The sequence below is a fragment of the Neofelis nebulosa genome, chromosome 1 (assembly GCF_028018385.1).
Source record: "Neofelis nebulosa isolate mNeoNeb1 chromosome 1, mNeoNeb1.pri, whole genome shotgun sequence".
NCBI classification, from domain to species: Eukaryota; Metazoa; Chordata; class Mammalia; order Carnivora; family Felidae; genus Neofelis; species Neofelis nebulosa.
In genome coordinates, this window is record NC_080782.1 from 114,764,986 (window position 1) to 114,792,979 (window position 27,994).

Here is a 27,994-nt window from a genome sequence, read left to right on the forward strand (position 1 = left end):
AAAAAAGAATGAGATAGAGAATACAATTGCTAAAATTTTAATAGACTCTTGTTACATTTCCAGACAATACATAAATGTTATAATCATTAAATTTAGGAGACATTCTCAGACCATGTAAACTTAAGCTGTGAAGGATACCCCAAAGCTTTCCAACTATTTCTTCACGACTATTCAACAAAGGCAAATCAAAAGGATGAAGATAGGCAATGTGGAAAACAGAAGAAAACATTATTTTTGCACAGGAACACCAGAATGAGCAAAAACTGCTTCAGAAAGGAAGTCATTCTTTATGCAAATAAACAAACTAGCGTTGCTTTCAGGAAGATGATTATTTTGATAAAGTTTATTCAAAGGTCTTAAATGATTATTTGTCTAAATAGTTCAATGACATGTTAATGTCAAACCAAGAGTTACTACAAGTTCAATTACCTTCTCTGAGCCAGCATGACTTTCATCTTCATGTTCCTCTTCTACTCTATCCCTTTTCAATGCTTTCAAAAATTCACTCTTCTTATCAGTGCGCATACGTGTCAGTTTGGTTAGACGAGGTTGCTGATTAAGTTTGTCAACAGGTGAAGAGGAATTTGAGCGATTACACTAGAAAAAATTCAAATATTAATAAACATGTAGACAAAGCGTATCAATATAAAGTTCACAACTACCATAACTTCCTATTTCATCTTTATTCACAATACAAAACTGATTTTAATTCTATTTTCTTCTATACCTGTATGTTTTATCTACCCCAGTGAATGAGCAGATTCTTTCTTCTTCTATAAATTTTTTTTTTAACATTTATTCATTTTTGAGAGACAGGCAGACAGAGCGTGAGCAGGGGAGCGGCAAAGAGAGAGGGAGACACAGAATCCGAAGCAGGCTCCAAGCCCTGAGTTGTTGGCAGAGCCCGATGTGAGGCCTGAACTCACGAACCGCGAGATCATGACCTGAGCTGAAGTGGGACACTCAACCGACTCGGCCCCCCAGGTGCCCAAAAGACTTTTCTTTAAAAAAAACAAAACAGGGGCGCCTGGGTGGCTCAGTCGGTTGAGCGTCCAACTTCAGCTCAGGTCACGATCTCGCAGTCCATGAGTTCGAGCCCCGCGTCGGGCTCTGGGCTAATGGCTCGGAGCCTGGAGCCTGCTTCCAATTCTGTGTCTCCCTCTCTCTCTGCCCCTCCCCCGTTCATGCTCTGTCTCTGTCTCAAAAATAAATAAAAACGTTAAAAACAAAACCAAACCAAACCAATTTTGTTATAGCATAAAACAATTAAGGTCTGGCAATACTAAAAACTACTGTTTTAAATTAAGAGGGTTTTTTTTAATTACTTTTTTTTGAGAGACACAGAGAAGGCATGTGTGCAAGCAGGGTGTGGGGAGAGGGAGAGAAAGAATCTAAAGCAGGCTCCACACCCAACACAGAGCCCGACCATGACATCATGATGTGAGCCAAAATCAAGAGCCAGATGCTTAACTGAATGAGCTGCCCAGGTGCCCCCTAAATTGAGAGTTTAAATACAATTTTATAAAATATTCTAAAGCTATTTAAATATGCCTAAAATACATATAAGAGTGGTTTTTAAAACTGTGTTCCTCAGTTTTAGGGTCCTAATAATAGTTCCAATAAAACCTATTTTATAATTATTTACACACAGATACACAGAGGGTTTATCAGGTAGGATTTCACCAAGGAAAATATTTGTGGTTGGGCAAGAGGGAGGTAGGGAGAGACCTGTATACTAGAGTCCTTTTGTTTTGGGGGTTCTGACAGTGGAATACATTAGAAAATAGAATGTTACAACTCCGTGTCACAAAAATTTGTAGCCATGGAAAACTACCATAATGCTTAACTATTGGCAACACTATCTACAAACTATAAGGAATCTAAGCCACAATTACCAGCTATGAATGCTGGTCCCTTCATTCCAGTTCTAAATTTCTATGATTATGAGGGGCTATGATGTTCCAACAAAGTACTGAGAGCAATTTCAAATGTAGCAACATAGTCACAAGTGTCTTTTGATCCTCAACTAATCAGAGAACTCCCTGGTCTAGAAGTTTCAGAAACCTGGCCAAATGACAAAAAAATACTTAAGCTACCAGGCATATTAAGTCCATAAAGTAACAATATGCACCTTTCCCTCCCTCTTCTCCTCTCCTGCCCCTTAAGTGTTAACACTAATAAAACATGTTAATAAAATAATGAAATGTCCATCATACCCAATGGAAGATTATATGATACAAATCCTCATTTTCAGTCAAAGTTCAATCCTACAGCATAGCCTAACTCTTAACACAAATGTCAAAACTGCAACTGTCATAATTCTTTTCTTTTTTTTTTTTTAATTTATTTTTGGGACAGAGAGAGACAGAGCATGAACGGGGGAGGGGCAGAGAGAGAGGGAGACACAGAATCGGAAACAGGCTCCAGGCTCCGAGCCATCAGCCCAGAGCCCGACGCGGGGCTCGAACTCACGGACCGTGAGATCGTGACCTGGCTGAAGTCGGACGCTTAACCGACTGCGCCACCCAGGCGCCCCTCATAATTCTTTTCTTAAAAATTATTTGTGGCAATGGGAAGCCTAGGTGGCTCAATGGGTTGGGTGTCCAACTCTTGATTTCCACTCAGGTCATGACCTCATGGTTCATGGATTCGAGCCTCACATCGGGCTCTGTGTGCTAACAACTCAGAGCCTGGAGCCTGCTTTGGATCCTGTGTCTCCCCCTCTCTCTGACCCTTCCCTGCTTGTGCTCTGCCTCTCAAAAAAACATTAAGAGGGGTGCCTGGGTGTCTGTCAGTTAAGCATCCCACTTCAGCTCAGGTCATCATCTCAGTTTGTGCGTTCAAGCCCCACATCAGGCTCTGTTCTGACAGCTCAGAGCCTGGAGCCAGCTTCACATTCTGTCTCCCCATGTCTCGGCCCCTCCCATGCTCATCCTCTGTCTCTGAATAATAAACATTAAAAAAATTTTTTAATAAACTTTTAAATATATATTTAAATTATCCATACTTAAAGTGCAAAACTGATTAGCAAAGAGCAAAGTACTTGAATCAAGTTTTAGGGAATAACTAAAATATCTCATTTTAATGTATTCATTTAATCAATCTATGCCTTTTGTTCACTATTACACTGTATAATTAAGATATGTTGCATTCCTCAGGAATAATTTTAAATAACATACCTCTTTCACTGAAGTTGTAGATGGGCTAAAATTCTTGGCAGTTGATTTAAAAGCATTGAAGTTGCCAACACCATATGTAGACTCATGAGGGAAAGAAGTCCCAACTTTATTTTCTTTAGTTTGGCTTTTCCATTGAGTAGGCTAGAGGAAAACATCAAACATTAATGTCTATCAAAAACAGATTATTCAGAGGAGAAAAACAAAGTGAACACAATACAGATGACTGTGTGTGACTCATAAAAATAATTATTGTATTACATCATTCCTACATATTTCTCTTCTTTTTCTACAACTAAAATCAAAGCCTGGTATTTAGACAAAAAAAATCTGACTACATTACTATTTTTACAAGGTCTTACAAACCTGAAGTTAGGTTTGTTTTGCCTAATATCAAGAAAACACAAGTACGAGTTCCAAAAACCTAAAACTGAACACCAAGGAAACAGCACTATGTACTATTTAGCAAAACAAAATTTTATAGATTTACTACCAATAATATAAGAAAACACATACATGAGCAAACACACACATCATTTAAAAGATAATTAAAACTAATGATACACAATGGGTGAACTCTTTCCACTTTAAAGTCAGTATCCCACCAACAACCCCTCCCACTTTGGTATAAAATTTTTTAACATTCTATTCTCAAAGTAACCCAATTGGTACCAACTTAAAACTTGCATTTTAAACAATTTAGAACTTACTTTTGTAGGTGGAGCAGCAGGTTTAGGGACTAAGCCTTTATAAACACTTGGACCAGTCCCGTTCTTAACTGGTTGTGACTGAAGATTTCCTACCACTGGGAATCCAGATAGCTGTAAGTCTTTTGTATTACCTTTCTTAATGACCAGCATCCTTGGAGCTCTAGATTTAGGATTCGGAGGATATTCTGCATAAATAAAGCACGAGCAAGAGTTACATACAGTTTAAATTTTAGCATAAAATTAAACCACACACACACACACACACACACACACACACACACACACACACAAACAGCATAATCCAATCCTTGATTATATTTAAAAATAATCGCTGCTTCCTGGGCAAAATAATTAAGCTAAATAAGTATAAGCTATATTCCTGCTTCAGAAATAAAGCTAAAACATAAACAGAATATAGCAAGGATTGCACAATGTCAAGTAATACAAATGAATTCAGCTGAACACTGGCCTAAAACGTTAATTAATTTTTTTAATTGCAAATTTCATTCTAGTCTCCTAAGGCTTAGAATATAAAGTACATTATATTTTCCTCTTCTCCATTTTCAAAAAATAGTTTTTCTAACTCCTTCTCATTCTTATCTCACAAAGTTACTATCAATAAACAAAGAACTATAGTCCCTCAATTTCTAAATTGCTACTCAAGTTGTGACTAATAGAAAACAGAATTCTATTTTCACAATACCAAGTCATTCAAATATTTACTGGCCATCTAACTATAATGAAGGCATTATGTAAGTTATAGGGTAACAAACTCAATTCTTCTGAAGATAGTACTAGGAATAATTGCTAACAGAGCTGTTTTCTCAAGAGAAATTCAATTGCTAAAATATGAAAAACTGCCCATAGAGTTTAATTTTAATCCTAGAATTTAGTTAGTGTAGGTATTACACGTGAGCATGTTCACAATTATTGTGGTGAAGTATGTCTTTCTTCCTTTACAAAAATTCTCTAGGTGTCAGTTTCATAGTTGAAGAGTTTAGAATAAAAGAATTAAGGGGAGAAAGCTTAGGAAATCTAAATCAAGATTAGCATTGTGTATTAAATAAGTTCCTGTGACATGCTGAGTTGCCTAAATGTTTGTGATGATGCCCCACCTCAAACAAACCAAACCAAAATTCCTACTGGATCATCTCAAAAACTAAACAAGGACTTATAGGGGCATGAAGAGACTCTCAAACTTCATCTGAGGCTTCAAAATCTTCAAAATATAGAGCTGGTATGCTACTTCATTTTACTGCTGATGTATAAAAGAACAAGAACCTAGGGGCGCCTGGGTGGCGCAGTCGGTTAAGCGGCCGACTTCAGCCAGGTCACAATCTCGCGGTCCGTGAGTTCGAGCCCCGCGTCCCGTGAGTTCGAGCCCCGCGTCGGGCTCTGTGCTGACAGCTCGGAGCCTGGAGCCTGTTTCTGATTCTGTGTCTCCCTCTCTCTCTGCCCCTCCCCCGTTCATGCTCTGTCTCTCTCTGTCCCAAAAATAAATAAAAAACGTTGAAAAAAAAAATTTAAAAAAAAAAAAAAAAAGAACAAGAACCTAGAGCAAACTGAGCAAATCCTCTTAAAAGTTAAACACATGGCTAATCTACTAAGGCAAATATTCCAACTTCTTGGATGCCTTACAAGGCCCAAGGAATAAAGGCTAAGAAAGAAATCTTTGGTCACACAAACAGAAATTAAATCGGCAATATACAGCTTTTCTAAAGAATTTACACAATTAAGTCAACAAAACAAAAATTAAGTATAAAGATGTTTCAGGGTGCCCGGGTGTCAACACTGATTAAGTGTCTGACTCTTGATTTTGGCTCACGTTATGATCTCACAGTTCATGGGATCGAGCCCCCCATAGAGGCACTGTGCTAACAGCATGGAGCCTGCTTAGGATTCTCTCTCCCTGTCTTTCTGCCCCTCCCCTGCCCAGACGCATGCGTGCTCTCTCTGTCAAAATAAGAGAAGAAGAAGAAGAAAGAAGAAAGAAGAAAGAAGAAAGAAGAAAGAAGAAAGAAGAAAGAAGAAGAAGAAGAAGAAGAAGAAGAAGAAGAAGAAGAAGAAAGAGGAGGAGAAAGAAGAAGAAAGAAGAAGAAAAAAGAAGGGAAAGAAAGATCTCACAGGTGAAAAAGAACCCTAGAAACAGCACTAAACCATTTAAGCTTTGCAATTATTCTAGTAAACAGATGATGATGGTGAGAATAAAACTGGGGAAAAAAAAGATTGCTAAAAGGAATCTCAAGAATTAGTAATGACTGATACTGGGAAATGCAAAAGGCAGTAAGAGTTTGCAAGGTCTCAGAAAGTCAAGTGCTGAAACAGAGGACATTTCTATCAGTACACCACAATTAAAGAAGTTCAAACATGACTGATAAGCACACTTCCAGTTCAAAATGGCCCATTAAGCACACAAGTTTACCTTCTTTACCTTAAAGTAGGTCCTATGTTAAAATTACTATAATGGAGGAAAACAAATACAACAGGAAAAGAGTCACCATCATCAGCAAGGGGTGATGTCAACCCACATTTATCAAGAAGTAAAGAAAAAAACTTTTATTGAGTGTGCACAAAGGAACCTAACAGCTGAGGATGGGACTGATCCACCCCTGAATCTTGGATTACAGACCTGTACTTGAAAAAGCCACACATGGCAGAGGGCAGAAGTGAAACTTTTCAAAGATCAATCGCTATGAAAAGAAAGTTACTAAAGGAAATCTTAAACAATGTACTATAGGCAGGCGAAAAATGATCCCACATGGAAAGCTGAAGGTTCAAGAAAAAAATAAAGAAAACTTTTGTGTATAAGCAATCATTAATCAAAATTAGAAGGCAGAAGAGAGAGAGCAGACAAGCAAACAGGTATGTTATCTTTAAACCTCAACATACTTCCTGACTACTAAGTTCACTTTCCTAAAACTGGATTCCTGGACATCTAGAGCAAAAAATAATGTGGCTTTTTCCTCAAAGAAGCCTTCAGGGCAAAGACAGAATATTCTATAAAGAAGGAAGGTGAAGGGACATGTGGCTGGCTCAGTCGGTAGAGGATGCAACTCTATCTCAAGGTCTTGAGTTAAAGCCCCACGTTAGGTGTGAAACCTATTTAAAAAAAAAAAAGAAGAAATGTGAAGCCTAAGAAATAAATCATAGAAGACTAAGTAGCAAAGTAAGTACAGTACAGAGGTTAAGAACATGGACATTTATACCAGACTGATAGAATCTTGTTCCAACTCTATTAATTCTCTCATCTATAAAATGAAAAACAATAGCTCCTGTCAGAGAATTACTGTAAAATATTTTAAAATACTAGAAAAAAAATCTAGAAGTCAGACTATCTCCATTATAGTATGCTTCCAATCATATTTCAATATTGTATTAAACTTTAAGTTGATTTACAAAATTACAGAAGATGAGAAAAATCCTAACAGAAATAAACACAGACTAACCTATATCCTATGTAACTGTGCTGAATATACTACATAAACCTGCCCATTTAATAACAAGAGCTCTTAATAGCAACCATTACAATAAAAGTAATGGAAAGGATGATGGCAGCACTAACTGTCCAAATTTTGAGTCATTTATATTACAGTTGACCCTTGAATAACAAGGTCTGAAATGCACCAGTCCACTTACATGCAAGTACTTTTCCAATAAATACATAACAGTATTATAAGTATATTTTCTCTTATGATTTTCTTAATAAGGTTTTCTTCTCGTAGCTTACTCTGTCACAATATACATGTAATACACAATATATGTTTTAATCAATTATATTATTGGTAAGGCTTTCAATCAACAGTACACTATCAGTAGTACTTAAGTCTGGGGGGCGGGGGGATCAAAAGTTATACAGGGATTTTCGACCAAAGGGGTGGGATAAGAGGCATTAAGGCCCCCAACTCCTGCACTGTTCAAGACTCAAATGTACTTATAAACATAAACATGTTCATCTGTTCAGATTCTCCCTACAAATTCTGACATTAATCTTTCAAGTGCTGAAGCAGTTAGATTCAAACAGTATCCAATGTCTCCTTCTATTCTTTCTCCATTTACTTTGTCAACTGGTTAACAATATGCAAACACTTGTATTAAAAAAAAACTAGAAAGTAAGTGATCTCAGTGACTTCCTCTGTAAATTACACGTCCATATTATTTCCAACTCAGATAAGCAGGCATCGTCACTGAAATTTAAGTTAAAAACACCTGAATGCAAAGGAGTTTTAGATTTTCATATACCTGTTTTCTGCTACCCTCACAAACTATTATCTGACAATAACTGACTTTAAATATCCCTTTATTTCCTTGTTATTTATACTCTCCCAATATCTATGGATACAAGAGATTTTTTTTCTTAAATACAAAGTCAATGGTGGGAGGAGGACTGGCTCAATTCTTTCTATAAAAAAACAATTAAAATACTGCCACCTATAATACAAACTAATTTGGCAACATGTGTAGTTAAGAGCAAACATTTCAATTCTTCATCCTCTTGTCTTTCACTACATTCCCTCCAAGTGTCTTCTATACGTTTTCTGATTCAATCACTTATTACTTTATTCTTTGATCTCTAACCTAAAAATTCCTCTTTTTTTGCCTTTTAATGAATCTACAAGAATATCCATCACTTAACTAGATTTGAACATAACTTAGCTAACGTTCAGGTTCATTAAACAACTCTAACATGATCAAGTGTTTTACAAAGATTGATTTACACAATAATTTTAATATTTTATGCAATTTAATATTTATACTGCTTTTCTCATTAAAATTGTGATCACCCTCATCTCTGAGATGAAAAAATTCACTCAGATTAAGTAATCTACCCAAAAGTCTAACCATCAGGTAAAACACCTAATGTTAGGGGCCCTGATCTATCTCATTCCATAACAAATGTCCTTAACTACTATATTATATACTAGTGGAGAAAATGGGAATTCAAGTATTTACTGCTATGCCAAATACTTCAAATTGTTACCATCCCCAACTAAAAATAAGCATACTAGGCCTGTAACTAAATGGTCAGAAAAAAAGTCTGCGTACTACCAAGTGAGATCAAAGTCCACCCTTTTCTGATGCCAAGTTACTGACTTGGTTTCATGATCTTGACAAAAGAGTTAACTTTAAGGGGTGAACAAAAGCATATGGCCAAATGAAGGGTGAATCACATGTGAATTAAGTTTTCACACTAATTTGAAGAAGAAACTTAGTCACATAAAATACAGTAATACACAAATATCAAACCCAAACCTCAGCAATAAAAACAAATTCCTATCGTGAACGCTAATTTTAATGCAGAAAACTAAATGTTTCCGACTTAAAGAAACTGACGTGGTTTGAATCTTCTTGGTTTTCAATTTTTTAATGTACAAATCTGTTTTGTTTCACAATAGAAGTTTGAAACAAATGAGTTTCATTAACTTATAATGTAAGCCAACAATAGGGGTATGGTGTTTTTTCTTTAATAAGGCCCCCTACATCACTCATACTTCTAAAAGAACTTACACGATGAACAAAATAATACTTCTAACTCCAAGCAAGTAAAATTGACTTCTGTCAAGTTGTCTAATCAAACTCTATTAATTTTCCCTCATCAACCTTTAACGTATGTTGCATTACCTTTTTCTTCTTGTTCTAAGTTTAAAAACTATTTTCGTAAGACATTCAAGGAAAGTGGAGTCATTTCCACGTATAAACTACCAACAGATACTTTTACAAAGAAATTCGGTAAGGATTATTCCTTTCTCCTAATTCTACTTACAGAGCTCCTTTAAAAAACAAAATTCACTGGCTTTCATCATAATCGAATTCACTTAATGCAAACATGCATGTCACTCAATGTGTATGCTTTTGGCTACTATAATTGGAATTCTCTAGAAAATAACCCATCTTTAAGAAATAGTCACCAATTTGCTGTTAGAAAGCCAAGCAAATAAAATTCTTAAAAATGAATATTGATGCTCTTAAGTAGTATATCAAATATAAGCAAAACCAGGAAAGCTCATCAAGTTATCAAGGAACAGACACAAAAATAAATGCTAAGTTTAAACAACACTATGCTTAATTACTATGAGTGAAATTTTTCATTATTTAGTATCTTTAGAACTAAATGTCAGACTCTGCCAATAATATATTGCTGACATAATTCATCAACACAAAAATAGCCAGTAGTACTTCTGAAAACACACAAATCAACAATTACTAATTATGTATCAAATTGTATACAAACATATACACATCATTTTTTCTCTTTCTCACCTCCCAAATATATCAGTCACACAACTGAGTATTTTAAAAAGGTCACAGGCACACTCAAGTACCTTTTAGTTTTCAAGTATTAAAGATATAGATTAATTTAGTAAGCATTAATCTTGGACACCCAACAACAGTGCTCCTGATTAAGATCAAAACAATAAAAAAGTCACAGATATAAGCTGCAGGAAGGTGTTTTTAAAAAAGCTAAATAAGTTCTAAGTAGAATTACACTTATGTAATTACATTTTAAACAGTTTAATTACTTTCCCTCAAGGTATTTTTTTTAATTGGGATATTTTGTTTAGATTCTTGCAATTTCTGATCTACAAAAGGACAGTTTCAGGGACAAACTGGTTTGTTTAATACATATTACATTTTGGTTATTAAATTTTTACTTACCTGGAAGGAAGTAGCACTAGAAAAGTTCTACTGAAGTCTTTCCTAAAATTCTCTCATGTCTTCCTCAGGAACATTGCTATTTTAAATGTTGCAATGGGGAAAACGATATTTGGGAACCCAGGGGGGAAAGTGAGAAAGGAATAGTGAAGTGTAATACAATGAAAACTTCATTGTATTCCTATGGGAAGTACTGGGAATTTAACAGTTAATCAAGCCACAATTAACCATTTTCTTTTTTCTAATGCAAACACACTTCTTAGTTTACCTAAGGCACAGAACATCTTCCTTTTAAACATCTTTTCAACTAGTGCTCAAAATCCTTAGACCAACCCTGAAACAGTAGAACCAAAATCTTTATATTAATACATTTTATTCTCAATATTTTCAAAGATGTACTTGCCTTTAAATCATTTCTAAAATTATTAAATTAACCAAGGATCAGCACCAATAGTATCTATAGGTAATTTTATATGACAAAAGCTCACTGACATTAATTTTTTATTTACTTTCATTCTAATCAAATCCAAATTATTCCTAATTTCTTAAGAGACTCTATTTAACACCTTCCAGGTGGTTCTATATTCTTATGCAATCAGCTGTTCCCAGAAAAACTGAATAATAAGGAAACATACCTAAGAGAGGAGCTTGGGAGATTTTTTTGGTTGGGTATGTGTGTGTCTGGGCGTGTAGGCCTGGGGAGAGTGGTAGAAATACTAATTTGCAATACAGAAAAAACAATGCCATTCACATGGTTCTAACAAAAGTGTCTGACCACCCCCACCCCCACCCTCAAAAAGCCCTTAAATAAATCGGGAGATCAAAAGAAAACAAAGTAATGCCCCAGAGTTATCACCCATAAATACATTAAAGAACAGCATAGGAAGTGGCAAAGTTTAAAATAATGCCTTTATCATTAGCACTATGTATGCTGTCACAAGCCACAATCCTTTTATTTGGTAAGTTGATAATTTTCAATAGGAAAATACAAATGAACATGTGTATAAGTTCCAAAGTGGATTCGTCGCCTTTGAATTTGGCATCAAATAATTAAATTTATTTTTCAGATATCAAATCTTCATATTTAAAATTTTTTCCATTATTTTAAACTTCACTTGAATCTTTAAAAAGCTGTCTGATTTGTACTATATGAGTGCGCTTTAATCTTCTGTAAGATGCTATCAAATTAAACTCAGCAGTTTTAAAGAAAAGGGGTTATTACCAAAAAAAAAAAAGTCATTAAGCTCTGACAATCAAAAAGACAAATAATTCCAAACAGATTAGTTCCATAGGCAAATTCATACAAGTATTTAATACTCTCTACGTATAACCATTTTCATAAGTAAAAAAGATTAATTTTATGTCACACTATGATTAGAAGTACTTATCTTTTCAGTTTAAGTTTTCAACTGTGAAAAACTAAAAATTAAATTTAAACTAAGTTTTTTGTTTCCTTAAGATTATCAGGCTGCGTTTGAAACAACATTGATTCATTACATTAACTTACAACCATTAAAAAAAACTCGTGAGTATACTTAATGGTACTAATCTGTGCAAGTCAAGTATTTCAAATCAAACTCCTATCCCCAGTATCTTTTTAAAAGGTAAGTGCTACCGTTTTGTGTAGCTGAGCACTCAAAAACATATTTACAAGAGTAAGTTTAATTCTAGACTACTCTTTATTTTTAAAAACACAACAAAGTGAAACATACAAATAACATTTTATACCCCTCAAAGTTAAATTAAAAATTACTTACCCCATACACCTGCAGCTAATGATTTATTCTGATTTGGTTCTCTTTCATATTCAGGATTTAAAGATGGCTGAAAAAATTGGAATGAAAATAAATGTTCACGCTGCTCACATTTTTTAAAAATAAACGTTTTAAAAGTAATCTCAAAACCATACTGATAAAAACCCTGATATGATACGATGAACTCTTAACTATTAAAGACCATTCAGGAACCTCACTAACTTATTCTGCTAACCATCAAAATGGTTACTATCTATACTCACTTCTACTAAAGAGAAAACAAGGAAATGGTCTTTAAATATTCTTATCCCCAACTACTTGAGAATGTGTGGATTAAAAAAAAAAAAAAAAAAAAAAAGAGCAAACAAGGCAATGTGGTCTTTTCATCAACTGGAAAAAATCACCCTTTCTTAGCCTAAGGTCAAAAGCAAGGATGAGAAAAATCAGACTACTCCCAACAGGTGTTAGGTTTTCGTTGCTGGATGCATTCGTTGTAACACACTCATTCTCAAAACAAAGTACAAATTTTCATTTCAACAAGTGATTCACAGGATATTAAAAAGAAAAGTGATTTCAGCATTGAATGTGTACTCAAAACCAATTTTAGAATCCTAAATTTCCAGGTATTTTCTGTGTTACCTAGCAACAATGCCTGCCTTAAAGAAGGTATTTAACACATGTTGAATAAAATGAATCCTGATATATTTTACTTACCAACAAAAGTAAACTATTTACACTCTAATGACATTACTGTAAGTAAAGTCCCAAAAGAGTATACATGCATACCAGTATGATTCCTTGATACAAACTTAACAAGACTGAGAAGACTTTCGTGGAAGCAATAGGTGCTTTCTAAAAAATACAGTATTAGAAATTACACTATAGGTCTATCTATCTTCAGGGCTAGGATCATGACCTCGGAAGTTATCAGCAACGGCGACAACAAGGCTGTTGTAATAAAGTAACAAAAACACTATCTTTGCTAGTCACAGCTACACAGTTCAAGCCAAGCCATCATTTTCTTCTGAACTAATACCACTATTTCCTAACTGGTCTCCCTGCTCTCGCTCACTGTTATTCATTCAAGATCGAACAACTAAAATATTCTTCTAAAAAATTAAAATCAGATCAAATGATCGAAAGTTTTCCTTTGATCCAAAGGAGCTTCGTCCTACTGCACCTATAATTAAACTGAAAGTCTTTCCCTTTACCTGCCCAGGTCCTACTCAATCAAAACCTTCTGCTACCTATCTAATCTGGTTGAATAGTCACTTTACCCATACTGACCTTTTCCCCCTCAAACATTACAAGCTTGCTCCCCACCTTAGGCCCTCTTCCCAGGATTAATAAAGCTGACTCCTTACCAACCAGGCCCTAGATTAAATGTCACTTCCCTAGAGAAACGTCTCCTGATCTCCAAAAAGTAGCCGTCCTGTCACTTTTTACCTAAATTTTCTACAAAATACTAATTACTTTCTTTTTATGTTGTGAATACATCTAATAGAACAGAAACTCAGTGAGAGTAGGACCTTGCTATCTTGTTTCACCTTTCAAAACAGCTAGACTCAGAGCCACTCAAATATATACTGAATGAAAAACGAACATATACAAATAATAAATTACCAGAGATGAACCACAAGAAAAAATGCCAAGATCAGTAAGATTTTACACGAGACCAATTTTTCATGCAACTAGAGAAGCAGTGTGTTTAGACAGTCACATAGTGAGATTTAAAAATAAAGAAGAATTAAGAAAATTCTGAATTTTTGTAGGGCACCTGAGTGGCTCAGTTGGTTAAGCATCTGACTTCAACTCAGGTCATGACCTCACAGTTAGTGAACTGGAGTCCTGCAGCAGGTGAGCACGAGCCCCAATTCAGATGAGCCCCACTTCTCTCTCCCTCTGCCCCTTGTGGGATTCTCTATCTCCCCCCTGCCCCGCATCATTCACTTGCGCGTGCTCTCTCAAAAAAAGGAGGGGAAGGGAGGGGAGGAAAGGGAGACAGACATACAGAAAGAAAAAATTCTGTCTGTAACTAGTTCATAATTTGTTTTTAAGAGTGGAGTTAACTTTTCTAATTGTATCTGACCTAAGCCAACAAGTGGTTTACCTTCCCTAACCACTAAGAAACTTTTGAATAAAGTAGCTGAAAGACAAGGAGAACTATCCTGGAAGTAACTTAAGAGTAATATACGAATGGGGGCACCTGGGTGGCTCAGTCAGTTAAGTGTCTGACTTCACCTTGGGTCTGATCTCACCATTAGTTGAGTTCAAGCCCTGCATCAGGCTGTGTGATGACAGCTCAGAGCCTGGAGCCCACTTCAGCTTCTGTGTCTCCCTCTCTCTCTGCACCACCTCCCACTCACATTCTGTGTGCGTGCGTGCGTGTGTGTGTGTGTGTGTGTGTGTGTGTCTCAAAAATAAACGTTAAAATAATTTTATAAAAAAAGGTAATAAATGAATAATAAAACATTACTTAAAAGAGACAGTCTAAATAAAATGTACTAGTAAAATATTCTTTCCAAAAGCTTAAAAGCTTTTCAGAGATGTTATGATGCACTTGCAAAAAAGCTAGCAAGCTCAGCCACTGTTTCTAAGGGAAACTGTTCAAATTTAAGGAATAAAATGACACAGATTATCGAAAGTTTTTAAATGATTATATGGTTAAGACACAGGAGTAAGTAGGAGGAGGGAGAGGAATTGAGGAAAGAGAATTATATAAACAAAGAGCCTCACAAAATGTTAAAGATTAAACATAATTGAACCAAGTGTGATTTCTATAGATATGAACCATAGTGATAAAATCTCATAAGAAAGCCTTGATGTTAAAATGGCGCTTGCAGAAACTTCATTTGTATTAAAGTTACAAGAAACTTACAAAATCCTCAGCCTCAAACTGTTTGCGTTCTCTCTTGTCTTCTTTCCTCCCTGCTTCATTGTCAGGTATGCTGTTTTCATGTAGTCCTTGGCTTTTCCCAGAATGGAAAATACTGCTACGAGAACGAGAACTTCCACCATGGTATCCCCCTCGATGATTTATGTTTTCAGTACCATTTCTTCCATGCATCCGCCATCCATTTTTTTCTTTCCTTCCAAAGTTACCTTATTTAAGAATGGTAAAGTAACATAAATTCAAAGATGGCTCTAGTTAACTACTGAATCACAAAACATTCTTAAAACAACATGAAGAAAATCATCCTACACTCTCATTTCTTAGCAAATTTTACCTCCATTAGGACGTCCAATACCAGAATCAAAGCCATCTGAAGAGTTGTGTCGTCGACGATTCACATCGTAACGATTTTCTGTCCATGAAAAATTTTCAGAATGCTTCTCAAAATTCAGTGACGACTGAAATCATAAACACATACATGAACATACACATAAAACCTAAATATAACTTTAAAAACTAGTAATAATCCGGCCTACATTATTTCCAAGAATTCTAAATGGTTAAGAACATTCTGTATTTACTGTCCATGTATTTGGTTAACTGGTAACATATTAAAAGATGGATTCCACTGTTGGTCTATTTTCCTTGTCTAATGGAAGCTATTTTGAAAGAGCTTAACAACCACATCTACTTACCCAAAAACTTTAAAAGTAAAATACCACTGTAAGGGAAACAAGGCAAAACGTAGTACACTTCTCTTAAGTAACAGAATTTGACATTCTGTATCATACATTACTTAATTTAAATATAAATGGCTCAAGATTTTCTTGAACAGAAAGTTATGGTAAATGAAGCTTAAGTTCTATTTTAAGTTCTCCAGATTGATTTCCAAACTCCTCTTCCCCACAACAAGTGTTTTTTGAAAATTATCTAAAGAATGTATAGAGGCACCTGGCTGGCTCAGTCAGTGGATCATGTGACTATGGACCTCGGGGTTGTGAGTTCAAGCCCCACATTGGGTGTAAAGATTACTTATAACTAAAATCTAAAAAAATAATAATTATTTATAAAAACTATTTTTAAAAATTAGGGATTTACAAAGAACATAAAAAGCCACAACTGTTTTTAAAGGTTGCTCTTCTTCCCCAGCATTAGCCCATGAATCTGATAAAATCACAATCAAAACTTCCAACTTTTTAAATGCCCTGACCATTTCTCTGGGTTGGATTTTGTTACAACCATCTCCAGGACAATGAGCAGAGTACATCAGTTGAAATGTAAACCACTGCACATACTGTGTCATCCCCTGGGCCTTTCCACATTGCCACTGTGGGACCTTGTGGTATCATTCCCCTATTGCCCCAGCCTTATCTTGATGCTGTTTATTGTGCCATGAAAGATAGTCCTTGACCATCTCAGGTCTTCACCAGCATCCATGAAACAACAACAGGCTAACCATGCTAGGCCTGCAAGTATGATAAAAACACAAACCTTTCACAGACCCTACAGTTTTGGTGATGAGGATGCAACACTAACAGAGCTAAAATTCTCTAGAAAAAAATTAAAACAAGGGTCTGCAGGCCAGATTAGGGTAAGAGAATACTCTCATGATCCCGGCAGCAACTGCTATCATCCAAGTGATAGGTGGAAGTAAGCATCCCTCAATGTTTAACAGCCAAGTGGCAAGGAGTAGAACTGAAACAAGGCACCCAAACAGTGCCTTAGTTGTTGTAATTCTCCCATGAATGGTAGAACAAAGGGATTTTTTATTATGACTGGGGCCCCAAGTGAAAGGCAATACTGCTGTGGCTGCTGAGCCAAAGCAACTACACACTGAAATAAATGGTGTCAGCAATGAGGATAAATGGAGTTTTAGGAAGATTAAAAACTTATGAGAAGGAATTATGTTAACACTACTGACTTCTTGGAAACAAAGTAAATGCAGAGCCTAGCATGCTGGAGTGGAAGTGTTCTGTGCCTTCTGTACTCCCTGATCCCACCCCCCCCCACTTCCCACTACATCAACCTTAGCAACTTTAATGAGAATGTCAAGTACACTGATATTTAAGGAAACTGACAAACTTCTATAGCTCTGCTAGACATACATGCTCAAGTCACCATCTCACTCCCATGAGGAGCAACACAGTACTAAGCGAAGGGTGGCTGAAAATACTGAGGAATGTGGGGCAAAGCCAAGTCAATGTGGTGTATGGGGGGAGGAAAGGCCCCATCCTGGGTGTTTGATGAAGCCAAAAGGTACACAAGAGAAGAGGCAACATCAACTCTGAGTTGAGGAATCAGAAAACAAAAAGCCTACAAGCTACCTATCCAATGCCCAAAGGAGTGGTTTTCTCGTCCACCCTGTACTTTCCCTCATTCACAGATGAAGAAATCATTTCCTGAAAGCTTAGAGTGTAACCTTAAAGCGCATGGACGAAACTTCTCCGTCAGTGTCACTATAATGAGAAAAGATGCCACTAAAACCCAATTTGACTGATTTTGGAGTTTGGAGAAAATTCAGCAGTAGGAAAGGGAAATTAAAGTGATCTTGCAGGTGGGGCCTTTAGGCCAATTCAATTTACCATTGTTTGTTATGTTTTAACTTGGTACTAATGTTACATGCTTGTAATGAAAATGCTCAAGATTCTTCCATTCAGGGATATGACAGGATGACAGGTGATTTCTGTCCCCCTTCCAGGTCGTCTAGCAGAAACACCAAAGCCTCTCAAAAGAAAGAAAAAAATATCAGAGAGTTGAAGATTTGATGGGTAATGGGATATTCAGAGAGGCTATTTCCCAGTACAGAAGTGCCATGTGCCTGACACATACATCCCCTTTCTAAAGGGAATATGGCTCTTGCCCTACTGCCGAGCCCTTAAAGTGAACAACTTAAACTAAGAACAAAAAAAGGGGCCCATTAGGGCTCTCAACCTAATGAAAAGTATTTGAGCATGCAGCTGACCTGGCTACTGGGACATTTGTTTTGCACAAAGAAGTGGCAACTACCCTTTACAGTAAACCTTATTCCTCTGCCTGCCACCTTAACAAGCTCCTGGTTCAATAAGGCTCTCAAATCATAGTTCCCTTAATTCCCCGGGTCTGGTTCAACTAGGTTAAGAGAGGACAGTGTCCACTGGGTGGCAGCAGCCATCCAGCCTCAACAACTCTGGAAGACCAAATGGACTGTCAGCACAAAGGGCTAAAATGAAAAGCAGGACCCTGGCCTTAGATAAGCTTTAAGGACTAGACATTTTCTATTATTTTTCTGCCTCTTCCACTGTTGCCAACGTCCAGTCATCTGGCCAGTCACCTGAGAAACTAGAGACTGGCAGATTAAAGGTAATTCTTTGGAGTCACAAACTGAAACTATAGCTGATGAGACAATCTGAGTCACTCAGATGCTCACAGTAAGATGCGCTAGCATAAAGAACTAAAATCAGAATACTGCTGAAGTCTGTAGCATGCTACCTAGATCCACCACACCAGACCTGTAACAATCCACTACCGTAGACTGGTCACAAAATAAACGACTTTTCCTTTCTGATGCAGAAGCCACCTCTGCATGCCAGCCTGAGACTCCTGCCAACAGCTCATCTACTTGTCGTGCTGCAAAGGAGGCTGCAAAGGAGGCCACGCTACACAAGAGGAACTGCATCAAATCACTGATCACTTCTTGGAGCTATCTATAGTGTTTCTTCACTGTTGAAATTTTTTCAGGTTACAGTATTGTTGCTGCAATCTGACTGGCTAACTCTAACTCTGGTCACACTATCGTGACCCTTGAAATAAATCTATGTCATGTTTTTGGTATTCTGAGCACTAACATTCCAGTAATAGTACATCTTTTGTCATAAAGTTCAACCTGCAATGGTTCGATATTCAAATACTAAATGGATACTCTATACCCTCTATTATCCGCAGGCATCCAGTAATGTCAAGCAACACTAACAGTCTCAACGTTCAACTCTGGACAATCTACAACTCTACATTTCTCATTTCACACACCTTAATGAGACACTTTGGTCAATGAATGCAACAAACCCATAAAGAAATCATCTTTTCTTAGCCATTTCCTAGGTAGTATTTAGGATTTTAAAAAATGAATTATGAGAGATAATACAGACCTATTTTTAAAATATCAGGATTCTGGGGGCACCTGGGTGGCTCAGTCAGTTGAGCATCTGACTCTTGCTTTTGGCTCCGGTCTTAATATCACAGGTTCATGGAATCAAGCCCTGCGCCAGGCTCTGCACTGACAGCGTGGAGCCTACTTGGAATTCTCTCTCTCAAAAATAAATAAAATAAACTTTAAAAAAACAAAATACCAGGATTTGCCCTGATTATCCCTTGACATGTTGTTTCTTTCTCCTAAGAGAAACTGCAGGCCAATCTACCTCTCAGGGTGATGCACTGGCCAAAAAAGAAATCTAAGGAATTCAAATAATCTGGTTTGGCTACCTGGATTCTCTTTTTGGAGGAAGATGGTCCTGTATCTGAAGACAGTGACCATTTGTGTGACCATCTCTCACCCAGTCCTCAGTAAGGTCCAATGTGGACTAGGGTGAGCAATATGATACATCACTGCAATTACGTAAAAATGTCCTTGGTTCCACTCACATCCAACTCTTCCAAACCAAAAAATTTGGGTACAAGTAGGGAATTTTCTTTTAAGTGAAGTCAGCTATCCAAATGAGACACATAAGGGGTGCCTGGGTGGCTCAGTCAGTTAAGTGTCTGACTTCGGCTCAGATCATGTTTTCACGGTTCATGGTTCGACCCCCACATCAGGCTCTGTCCTGACAGCTCGGAGCCTGGAGCCTGCTTGAGATTCTGTGTCTCCCTCTCTCTCTGCCCCTCCCCTGCTCACACTCTGTCTCACTCTCTCTCTCAAAAGTAAATAAACATTAAAAAAACAACAACAACAAATGAGACACACCAATTTCATGGGTGTAAAAGAAAAAACGCTAGGGGCACCTGGGTGGCTCTGTTGGTTGAGGCGTCCGACTTCAGCTCAGGTCATGATCTCACAGCTTGTGGGTTCGGGCCCCATGTCGTCGGGCTCTATGCTGACAGCTCGGAGCCTGGAGCTACTCTGGATTCTATGTCTCCCCTGTCTGCCTGTCCCCCACTCACACTGTCTGTCTCTCTCTCTCAAAAATAATAAAATAATATTAAAAAAGAAAACCCCTAGCATCTGTAGAGGGAACATCTTTGACCCCAGAAAGTACTGGAAGAAAGGAAAACAATTAATGCTCTATCCCCTAGAAACAGCACCAAGGCCTGATTCAAACAGAAACAGAGAAGAAAACACTGATCTACTGCTAGAAGGGTCATCCCTACTCATACTTCAAAATCAGAAAAACTCAGATGGCCATAAACAATCCTTAAATATTCTCCTGTGCCTGATATCAACAGCAGCTCCTGAAAGTCAATGTGTAAAAAACGCTTAAAAAAAATGGTTTCATTCTGATAAAAATTCATGATTCTCCCAACACCTGAGCAGTATTCTGTTATGCCACATATGGCAAATGATGCTGCAAGTAATGGTGACACCGTCTATGCTTCTTAACTGAACTAATGTAAAAGTTATCCAAAACAAGGTTAATAACAAATCCCTAACTAAACTGATGTGTACCCCTTCAATGTTTCTATGTGAGGGAAAATAAGTTACAGATTGTCTTCTATTAAGGATGAGAGTTGATTTTTGGACCACCTATTATCCTTATAAATGTAGGTTAATGACACCAAAATTCAGATCAGTTTAAATTCTCTTGAGTGCATTTTAATGGATAATACAGCAGGCATAGACCATATACTGTCTGGCTGAAAAATTACCTATTGATCCACTCTAGGACTTGTTCACATCCAGCTGAATCCTGGCCTCACCTGGCTGTTAGGGATGTTAACAGTAGCCTTAATTAAATGCTGTTTAAGACAATTAAATGAATTTTGTTCTAGCCTCTATCAAAATAATCAGAGTGGCTGGCTGAATGGTAGTCATATGAAAATACAAGTTTGGCCAAGAACACATAGAGCTGATTGTAGAGCTGTTGGGACAGGCAATCCACCACAGACGGTGAGCATTTCCTTCTGTTCTAATATGCCAAAAATGCAAGACCTTCACTGCTCTTTCTATGGCCCATTTCTCAAGGTGACGTTTGCAGTAAGCACCATTTGAGGGATGATAGGTAACGTCCTTCTCTGGGACAAAGAGCAGGCTTATAATAAATTCCCCACTCAGCACCAAGGGTAGCATCCACGTGGGCCCTTCAACGTCAACTACCCAAAGTTTTAGGGGGCATAAAGAATCAGTGCCAATATCATATTTGTCATGCTAATAAGTAATAAAGCTCTTGGTCACGGACTCAGCAGTCTTCTCCCTGCATCTATATTACCTTGCAAGTAGGATAAAACCCAGATCCTTCACAGATTGACATATAGTCAGCAAAGTAACGTAAGAATAAGACATATAACTAACAAGGGAAAAAAAAAGAGAAATACAATAGGACCAAAAAGGTAGCTAGGAAACTTATTATTTGTGAATAAATGATTGCCCAGGCTTAAAAATCCAAAATATAACACAGGGTAAGAATTAAAGTTGCTAGATACAATACTAGCACAAGATACAATATATCTGCAACGAACAGTAATAATGAAGTCTTTTATTTTTTTTTAATGTTTATTTATTTTTGAGAGAGAGAGCGAATGAGCAAACCCATGGGAGGTAGGTAGAGAAAGGGACACAGAGGATCCAAAGCAGGTTCTCTGATGCACAGCTCAAACTCACCAACTGTGAGATCATGACCTTAGTCAAAGTCGGACTGGACACTTAACCTAATGAGCCACCCAGGCACCACTTACTACTTTTTAAGTAAGCTCTACGCCCATTGTGGATCTTGAACTCACAACCCCAAGATCAAGAGTCACATGCTCTTCTGACTGAGCCAGCTATGCTCCCCAGTGATAAATCTTTTTAAAATACTGTTTAAAATAGCAACAAGTACTGGGAAATACTTGAATATACCTAATTCATGAAAAACTGGAAAAAACCTGTAATTTTAAAGACATTAAAGATGACCTATACACATATATACATATAATATATACATACATGTGTGTAATGATGTGTATAATTTTGTCCTAAACTAATAAGAGAAAAAAAGCAACCCAAAAGAAGTTAACAAATGACGTGAAGAGGCATTTCACAAAAATGTTAACTCCTTGTCCAAGAAACAAGGATTTGCAGAGAAGTTAACTGTGATAAAATTTTGGCAAGAATTAAAGTAAAGACAATAGTTCTACACAGCATACAAGAGTATACATCACTACACCACACAAAAATGAATTTGGCAATATCTAACCAAGTCCCAACAATTTTTCTTCTAACTGTAAGTTGGAACCTTCTATTGAAACTGGTCTACAGAGAAGCAGGTATCAGCATCACTTTGAATATGTTGGAATTAGGGTCTCATCCAAGAACTACTGAAATCAGAATCTGCATTTTAATAAAATCCCCACGTTATTTTCTTATCCATTCAAAGTGTGAGGAGAGGCGCCTGGGTGGCTCAGTCGGTTAAGTGTCTGACTTCGGCTCAGGTCATGATCTCGCAATTGGTGAGTTCAAGCCCCACATTGGGCTCTGTGCTGACAGCTCAGAGCCTGGAGCCTGTTTCAGAATCTGTGTCTCCCTCTTTCTCTGTCCTTCCCATGCTCATGTTCTGTCTCTGTCTCTCAATAATAAATAAATGTTTAAAAAAAAAAAAAAAGTGTGAGGAGCAGTGCAGTGACCTAAAAAATTCTTAATTCATGTGTACAAGGACATATTACGAGAACATTCCAATGGAGTGACGTTTTAAACAATCTAAACTTAAATGGACAAATTAAATCTAATACAGAGACAAAAAATAGGATACCATATAGAGTTTTAAGATAATTACACTAATTCTGCAGATATCAACATGGGAGAAAATTTTTCAAAAATATAATGAATGTAAAAGATGCAGACTTTATATAAACGATAATTACTAATAAAAAACATATATAACAATACTATTTGACATTTGCATATGTAGTTATAAGAACATGCACTGAGAATACTTGGGGAAAATAAAAACAAAGGACTGTGAAGAAATAACAACAGTGGACTTCACTGCATACATAATGCCTTACTTCCCAAAGAAATAAAAGCTGACATAGCAAAATGTTAAGAAAGGACTGTCTTGTGTTTTTAATAAGTATTCATTTAATTATTATCTGTACTCCTTTGTATGCTTGAGTATTTCATTAAAATATTCTACATGGTGGGGCACCTGGGTGGCTCAGTCAGTTAAGCATGCGACTTCAGCTCAGGTCATGATCTCACGGTTTGTGGGTTTGAGCCCCGCAACAGGCTCTATGCTGAACGCTTGCTCAGAGCCTGGAGCCTGCTTCAGGTTCTGGGTCTCCTCTCTCTGCCCCTCCTCTGCTCGTGCTCTCACTGTGTCTCTCAAAAATAAATAAATGTAAAAAAAAAAAAAAAAAAAAAATCGACAATGGTTTTTTAAAGTCACTTTTTTTTAATTTTTAAAAAAAATTTTAATATTTATTTTTGAAAGAGAGGCAGAGCGCGAGTGGATTAAGAGGCATAGACAGAAGGAGACAGAATCCGAAGCAGGCTCAAGGCTATGAGCTGTCAGCACAGAGCCTGATGTGGGGGGCTTGAACTCATGAAGCAGGGCTTGAACTCATGAACCCCAAGATCATGACCTGAACCAAAGTTAGACGCTTAACTGACTGAGCCACCCAGGCACCCCTCTACATGATTTTTTAAAGAATTATCAAAACATGTACTGAATTGTTCAAACACTACATTGGTACACTTGAAACTAATGTAACACTGCATGTTAACTACACAGGAATTAAAATAAATGTAAGAAGAATTATCAAAACAAATATTTACTACATACAGCAAATTCTCCAATATGAAAAAAGATGTTGCAAATCACTAAGAAACAGATTACATGAATAAGCAGTTCTTTTTTTATTTATTTGAGAGAGAAAAAAAAAAAGAGTACATGGATAAGAGTGGGGAAGGGGCAGAAAGAGAGACAGAGAATGAATCCCAAGCATGATACGTGCTGTCAGCAGAGCCAAAGCCAAGACTCAATCCCACAACTAAGAGATTATGACCTGAGCCGAAATCAAGAGTTGGACATTCAACAGACTGAGCCACCTAGGTGTCCCTGAACAAGCAGTTAAGAAACTCTTCGTAACACCAAAATACACTCAACCATAATTAAACAATGCAAATCAAAACAATGAAGTACTATTTTACATCTAATTTCACAGAATGTGAAAACATCCAGTTTTGCCAAAACTGAGAACACTAGCCCCCCTCATAAAATTTGAAAGCAATTACACATTACCAACCAAAATGTACAAACCCTCTGATCCACTGATTATACTGCTAAATTTCACCCTACAAATATATCTAAGAGATGCCTAAACCTACAGCTTAGTCCATTAATATGTAAACTAATTAAATAACCCATGTAGAAATATTCAATAAAAGATTACACAGCCACTGAATAGTTCAATCTGTATGTACTGATGATCATAGAAAGATATTGGAGAGGCCATCTCTGAAGAAAATTTCATTTATCCAAACCAGAATAAAGATATTCTGGTGTAAGGGCGCCTGGCTGGCTCAGTCGGTTAAGCGTAGGACTGCTGGTTTCAGTTGAGACCACAATACTACAGTTCAGTGCATGGGATTGAGCCCTGCATCCGGCTCTGCACTGACAGCATGGAACCTGCTTGAGATTCACTCCCCCCACTCCCATCCCCTGTCTCTCTCTCTCAGCCCCTCCCTCTCTTCCTTTCTCAAAACAAACTTTGAAAATATATATATTCTGATGTTTACACAAAAGCATTCTAGTATTTAACAAAAGCATTTACATAAAAGCACTTTTGAAAATTAGGCTACTACCTGGACTCCTATCCTAGCTTTAGCACTTTGGGGCACATATTCCTCTCTCTCAACCTCAGTTCCCTCCTTTGTAAATGGGAGAGAAAAAAAGAGAATTTACTGCCTATGATTTCTATTAGCATTCACATCAAGTGTTATATACAGTCACTGGCATATAATGAGGACTCAAAAAAAAAAGCTATTACAACATCTGTAATAAGGAAGAAACCATCTCTATCCCTCTTTACCTTTTACATACTTTAAATCTTATCCTGGATTCCTTTTAAAAAATTAATTTAGCAATGCTTTCTCAGATGCTCACAATATGAGTCCCTAGTTAATAAAAACTTTACATAGTAAACAAGAAGTTTCAATGAACTCCACTACCAGTCTGACTGAACTTTCTGATCCTCTCTTTAGCCTGAACTTTAAATTCTTGATTTCTAACTCCTGATTTCAGCTCAGGTCATGATCTCACGGTTCCTGGCTTTGAACCCGAGTCAGGCTCTGCACTGACAGCACAGAGCCTGGATGGGATTCTGTCTCCTCTCTGCCCCTCCGCCCCCTCATGCTCACTCACTCTCTCACAAAAATAAACTTGGAAAATAAAAAAGTTTTGGTAAATATTAAACCACTATTTTTTAGATGCTGCCAAAAAAGAATCCATAATGCACTAATGCTAGTGACAGAAGTAACTACAGAATACTGAATATGAATATGTATTAACTGCAGTGGAAGGTCACAAGTTTAATGTCACTTTTTATTTAAGAAGAATAAAAATTCCCATATTTTCTTATTTCCTACCACCCATTTGCTCTTTTAGTATCACACCCCTGGAATCTTCCTTCTTTTTTAATTTGTTTTTTAAGTGTATTTATTTTGAGAAAGAGAGGGAGGGTCAGGGGGAGAGAGAATCCCAAACAAGTTCTGCGCCATCTGAACAGTGAGATCATGACCTGGGCCGAAATCAAGAGTCAGACGCTTAACAGCTTAAGTGACTGAGCCACCCAGGCACCTTCCCCCCTACTTTTTTTTTTTAAGTAGGTTTCACACCCATTGTGGGGCTGCAACTGAGGACCCCAAGATCAAGAGTTACGTACTCTTCTGAATGAGCCAGCCAGGTGCCCCTGGAGTCTTTCTCCTTCTAACAATACTATGAAAGGATACTTCAGAGCAGCCTATTACAGGGATCATTTTATCATCCTTCCTCAAGTAAGACAACTAGAAGGAGAAGATTCTAAACCAAAGAGTTATTTAAAACTTTCCAGTATCTACAACCATTTCAATTCAGTAATGCTTCAATAATAAAATTGCTACTTTTTAAATGTTCTTTAAAATGCAACTCAGGACCTATTAAAGGATGATAGTATCAGTAACAATTTACATTTTTTTAATGGAAAAAAAGAGAACAGAAAACAAGAGAATATATTAGTGCACCACAGGTATACTGACTTTTTAGTTACAACTGTGTGTATACAAAAACATTATGTAAAATTTACTTTTTACTGGGTCCCAATCAACAGCTCAAGGTTATGCCAGACATATAATCAACCACATGCAATTTATAATTTCACCACATGATGGGGCTAAAACTCTACACACCTCAGAAAACTGCTAAAATGCTCTTCTAAAAACATTCTTTTTATTTCAAGTCCTCTTATCATCCCTTCAAACAACAAATAAATGAAAGAATTCTGTTATGTTGAAATAGAGAAACCCACAGTCGATTAATGTCTGTTCCACTTATTTCATAGAAGATTAAAAGGGCTCTGGCAGAAAACAAGAGGTTAATTATAAATGAGACTCGATGAATAGTGAGACTTTGAGACATGAAAGGATAAGATGGAAAGTTTAAGAAGTCATTACTAAAAGTTTTGTGTTTGTCACAAAAGGTCTGGGTAAGGTCTAAACAAATAATTTCAACTACTGCTAGTTAAGACTTCAAATACTATTTTCTGTAGGTAATTCAGAACAAATTAGAATTGAGATTCAGAATAGGCAATCCCAATTTCTAAAATCATCATCATCATTCATGTAGACCTATATCCAGAAAGAGTCAGGTTCAGGAAAGCAGTAAGGATTTCACCACATATAAATCTCAGATTAACATCTGAACAAAGACAAAAATTAATCTCAATTTTTTGAGCACTGTAAGTGATAAATCAATGAATTCTACTCCTAAAACCAATATTGTACTTTAAATAACTATAATTCAAATAAAAACTAAATCAAAGTTTAAAACAAATAAATACATACATAAAAAAGAATTACAGATTAAAATGGCAGACCACAGGGGCACCTGGGTGGCTCAGTCAGTTAAGCATCTAACTCGTGACTTCAGCTCAGGTCAGTGAGTTGGAGCCTAACACTGGACTCTGCGCTGACAGTACAGAGCCTGCTTAGGATTCTCTCTCCCCCAGCGTCTCTGCCCTGCCTGTCTTCCTCCCTCTCTCAAAATAAATGGATATACTTAAAAAATTTTTTAGGGGCACCTGGCTGGCACAGTTGAATGTCCAACTTCAGCTCAGGTCATATCTCGCAGTTCATGAGTTAGAGCCTCACATCAGGCTCTGAGCTGACAGTGAGATGCCTACTTGGGATTCTCTCTCCCTCTCTTTCTGTCCCTTCCCCGGCTCACACTGTCTCTCTCAAAGTAAATAAAGCTAAAAAATTTTAAATAAAATGGCAGACCATAACATTTATACGTTAAAGTAATCACTTTTGATTAAAAAAGATGTATTCCCAAACTTTTTAATATGTTGTAACTAACTTTCCAGGTACTGATAATTTTTATTAATTGGCTCGCAAATGAAAACAAGTCTTATACATATTTCAGAAAAGGAAACAAAAAAAGAAAAAAGGAA

General features: G+C 36.8%; 1 protein-coding gene and 1 long non-coding RNA gene across 4 annotated transcripts in view; both read right to left on the bottom strand.

The window, feature by feature from the left end:
• Positions 1-27,994, bottom strand: part of GPBP1 (GC-rich promoter binding protein 1) — a 75,826-nt gene that overhangs the window by 13,593 nt on the left and 34,239 nt on the right. For 2 of the 3 annotated variants that reach the window (XM_058732040.1, XM_058732049.1), the window contains exons 4-10: positions 15,519-15,642; positions 15,170-15,393; positions 12,295-12,361; positions 11,173-11,232; positions 3,887-4,071; positions 3,180-3,320; positions 430-597 (exon numbers count right to left, since the gene is read on the bottom strand). In XM_058732040.1, coding sequence (XP_058588023.1) covers positions 430-597; positions 3,180-3,320; positions 3,887-4,071; positions 11,173-11,232; positions 12,295-12,361; positions 15,170-15,393; positions 15,519-15,642 — 969 coding nt within the window. The remainder of the gene's footprint in view (positions 1-429; positions 598-3,179; positions 3,321-3,886; positions 4,072-11,172; positions 11,233-12,294; positions 12,362-15,169; positions 15,394-15,518; positions 15,643-27,994) is intronic. The other variant, XM_058732056.1, reaches the window with a different exon arrangement.
• On the bottom strand, positions 4,423-5,868 carry LOC131512904 (uncharacterized). Its single transcript, XR_009262374.1, has 2 exons — positions 5,439-5,868; positions 4,423-5,167 (listed from the first exon to the last, which is right to left on the bottom strand). It is a non-coding gene; the product is annotated as an uncharacterized LOC131512904 (long non-coding RNA).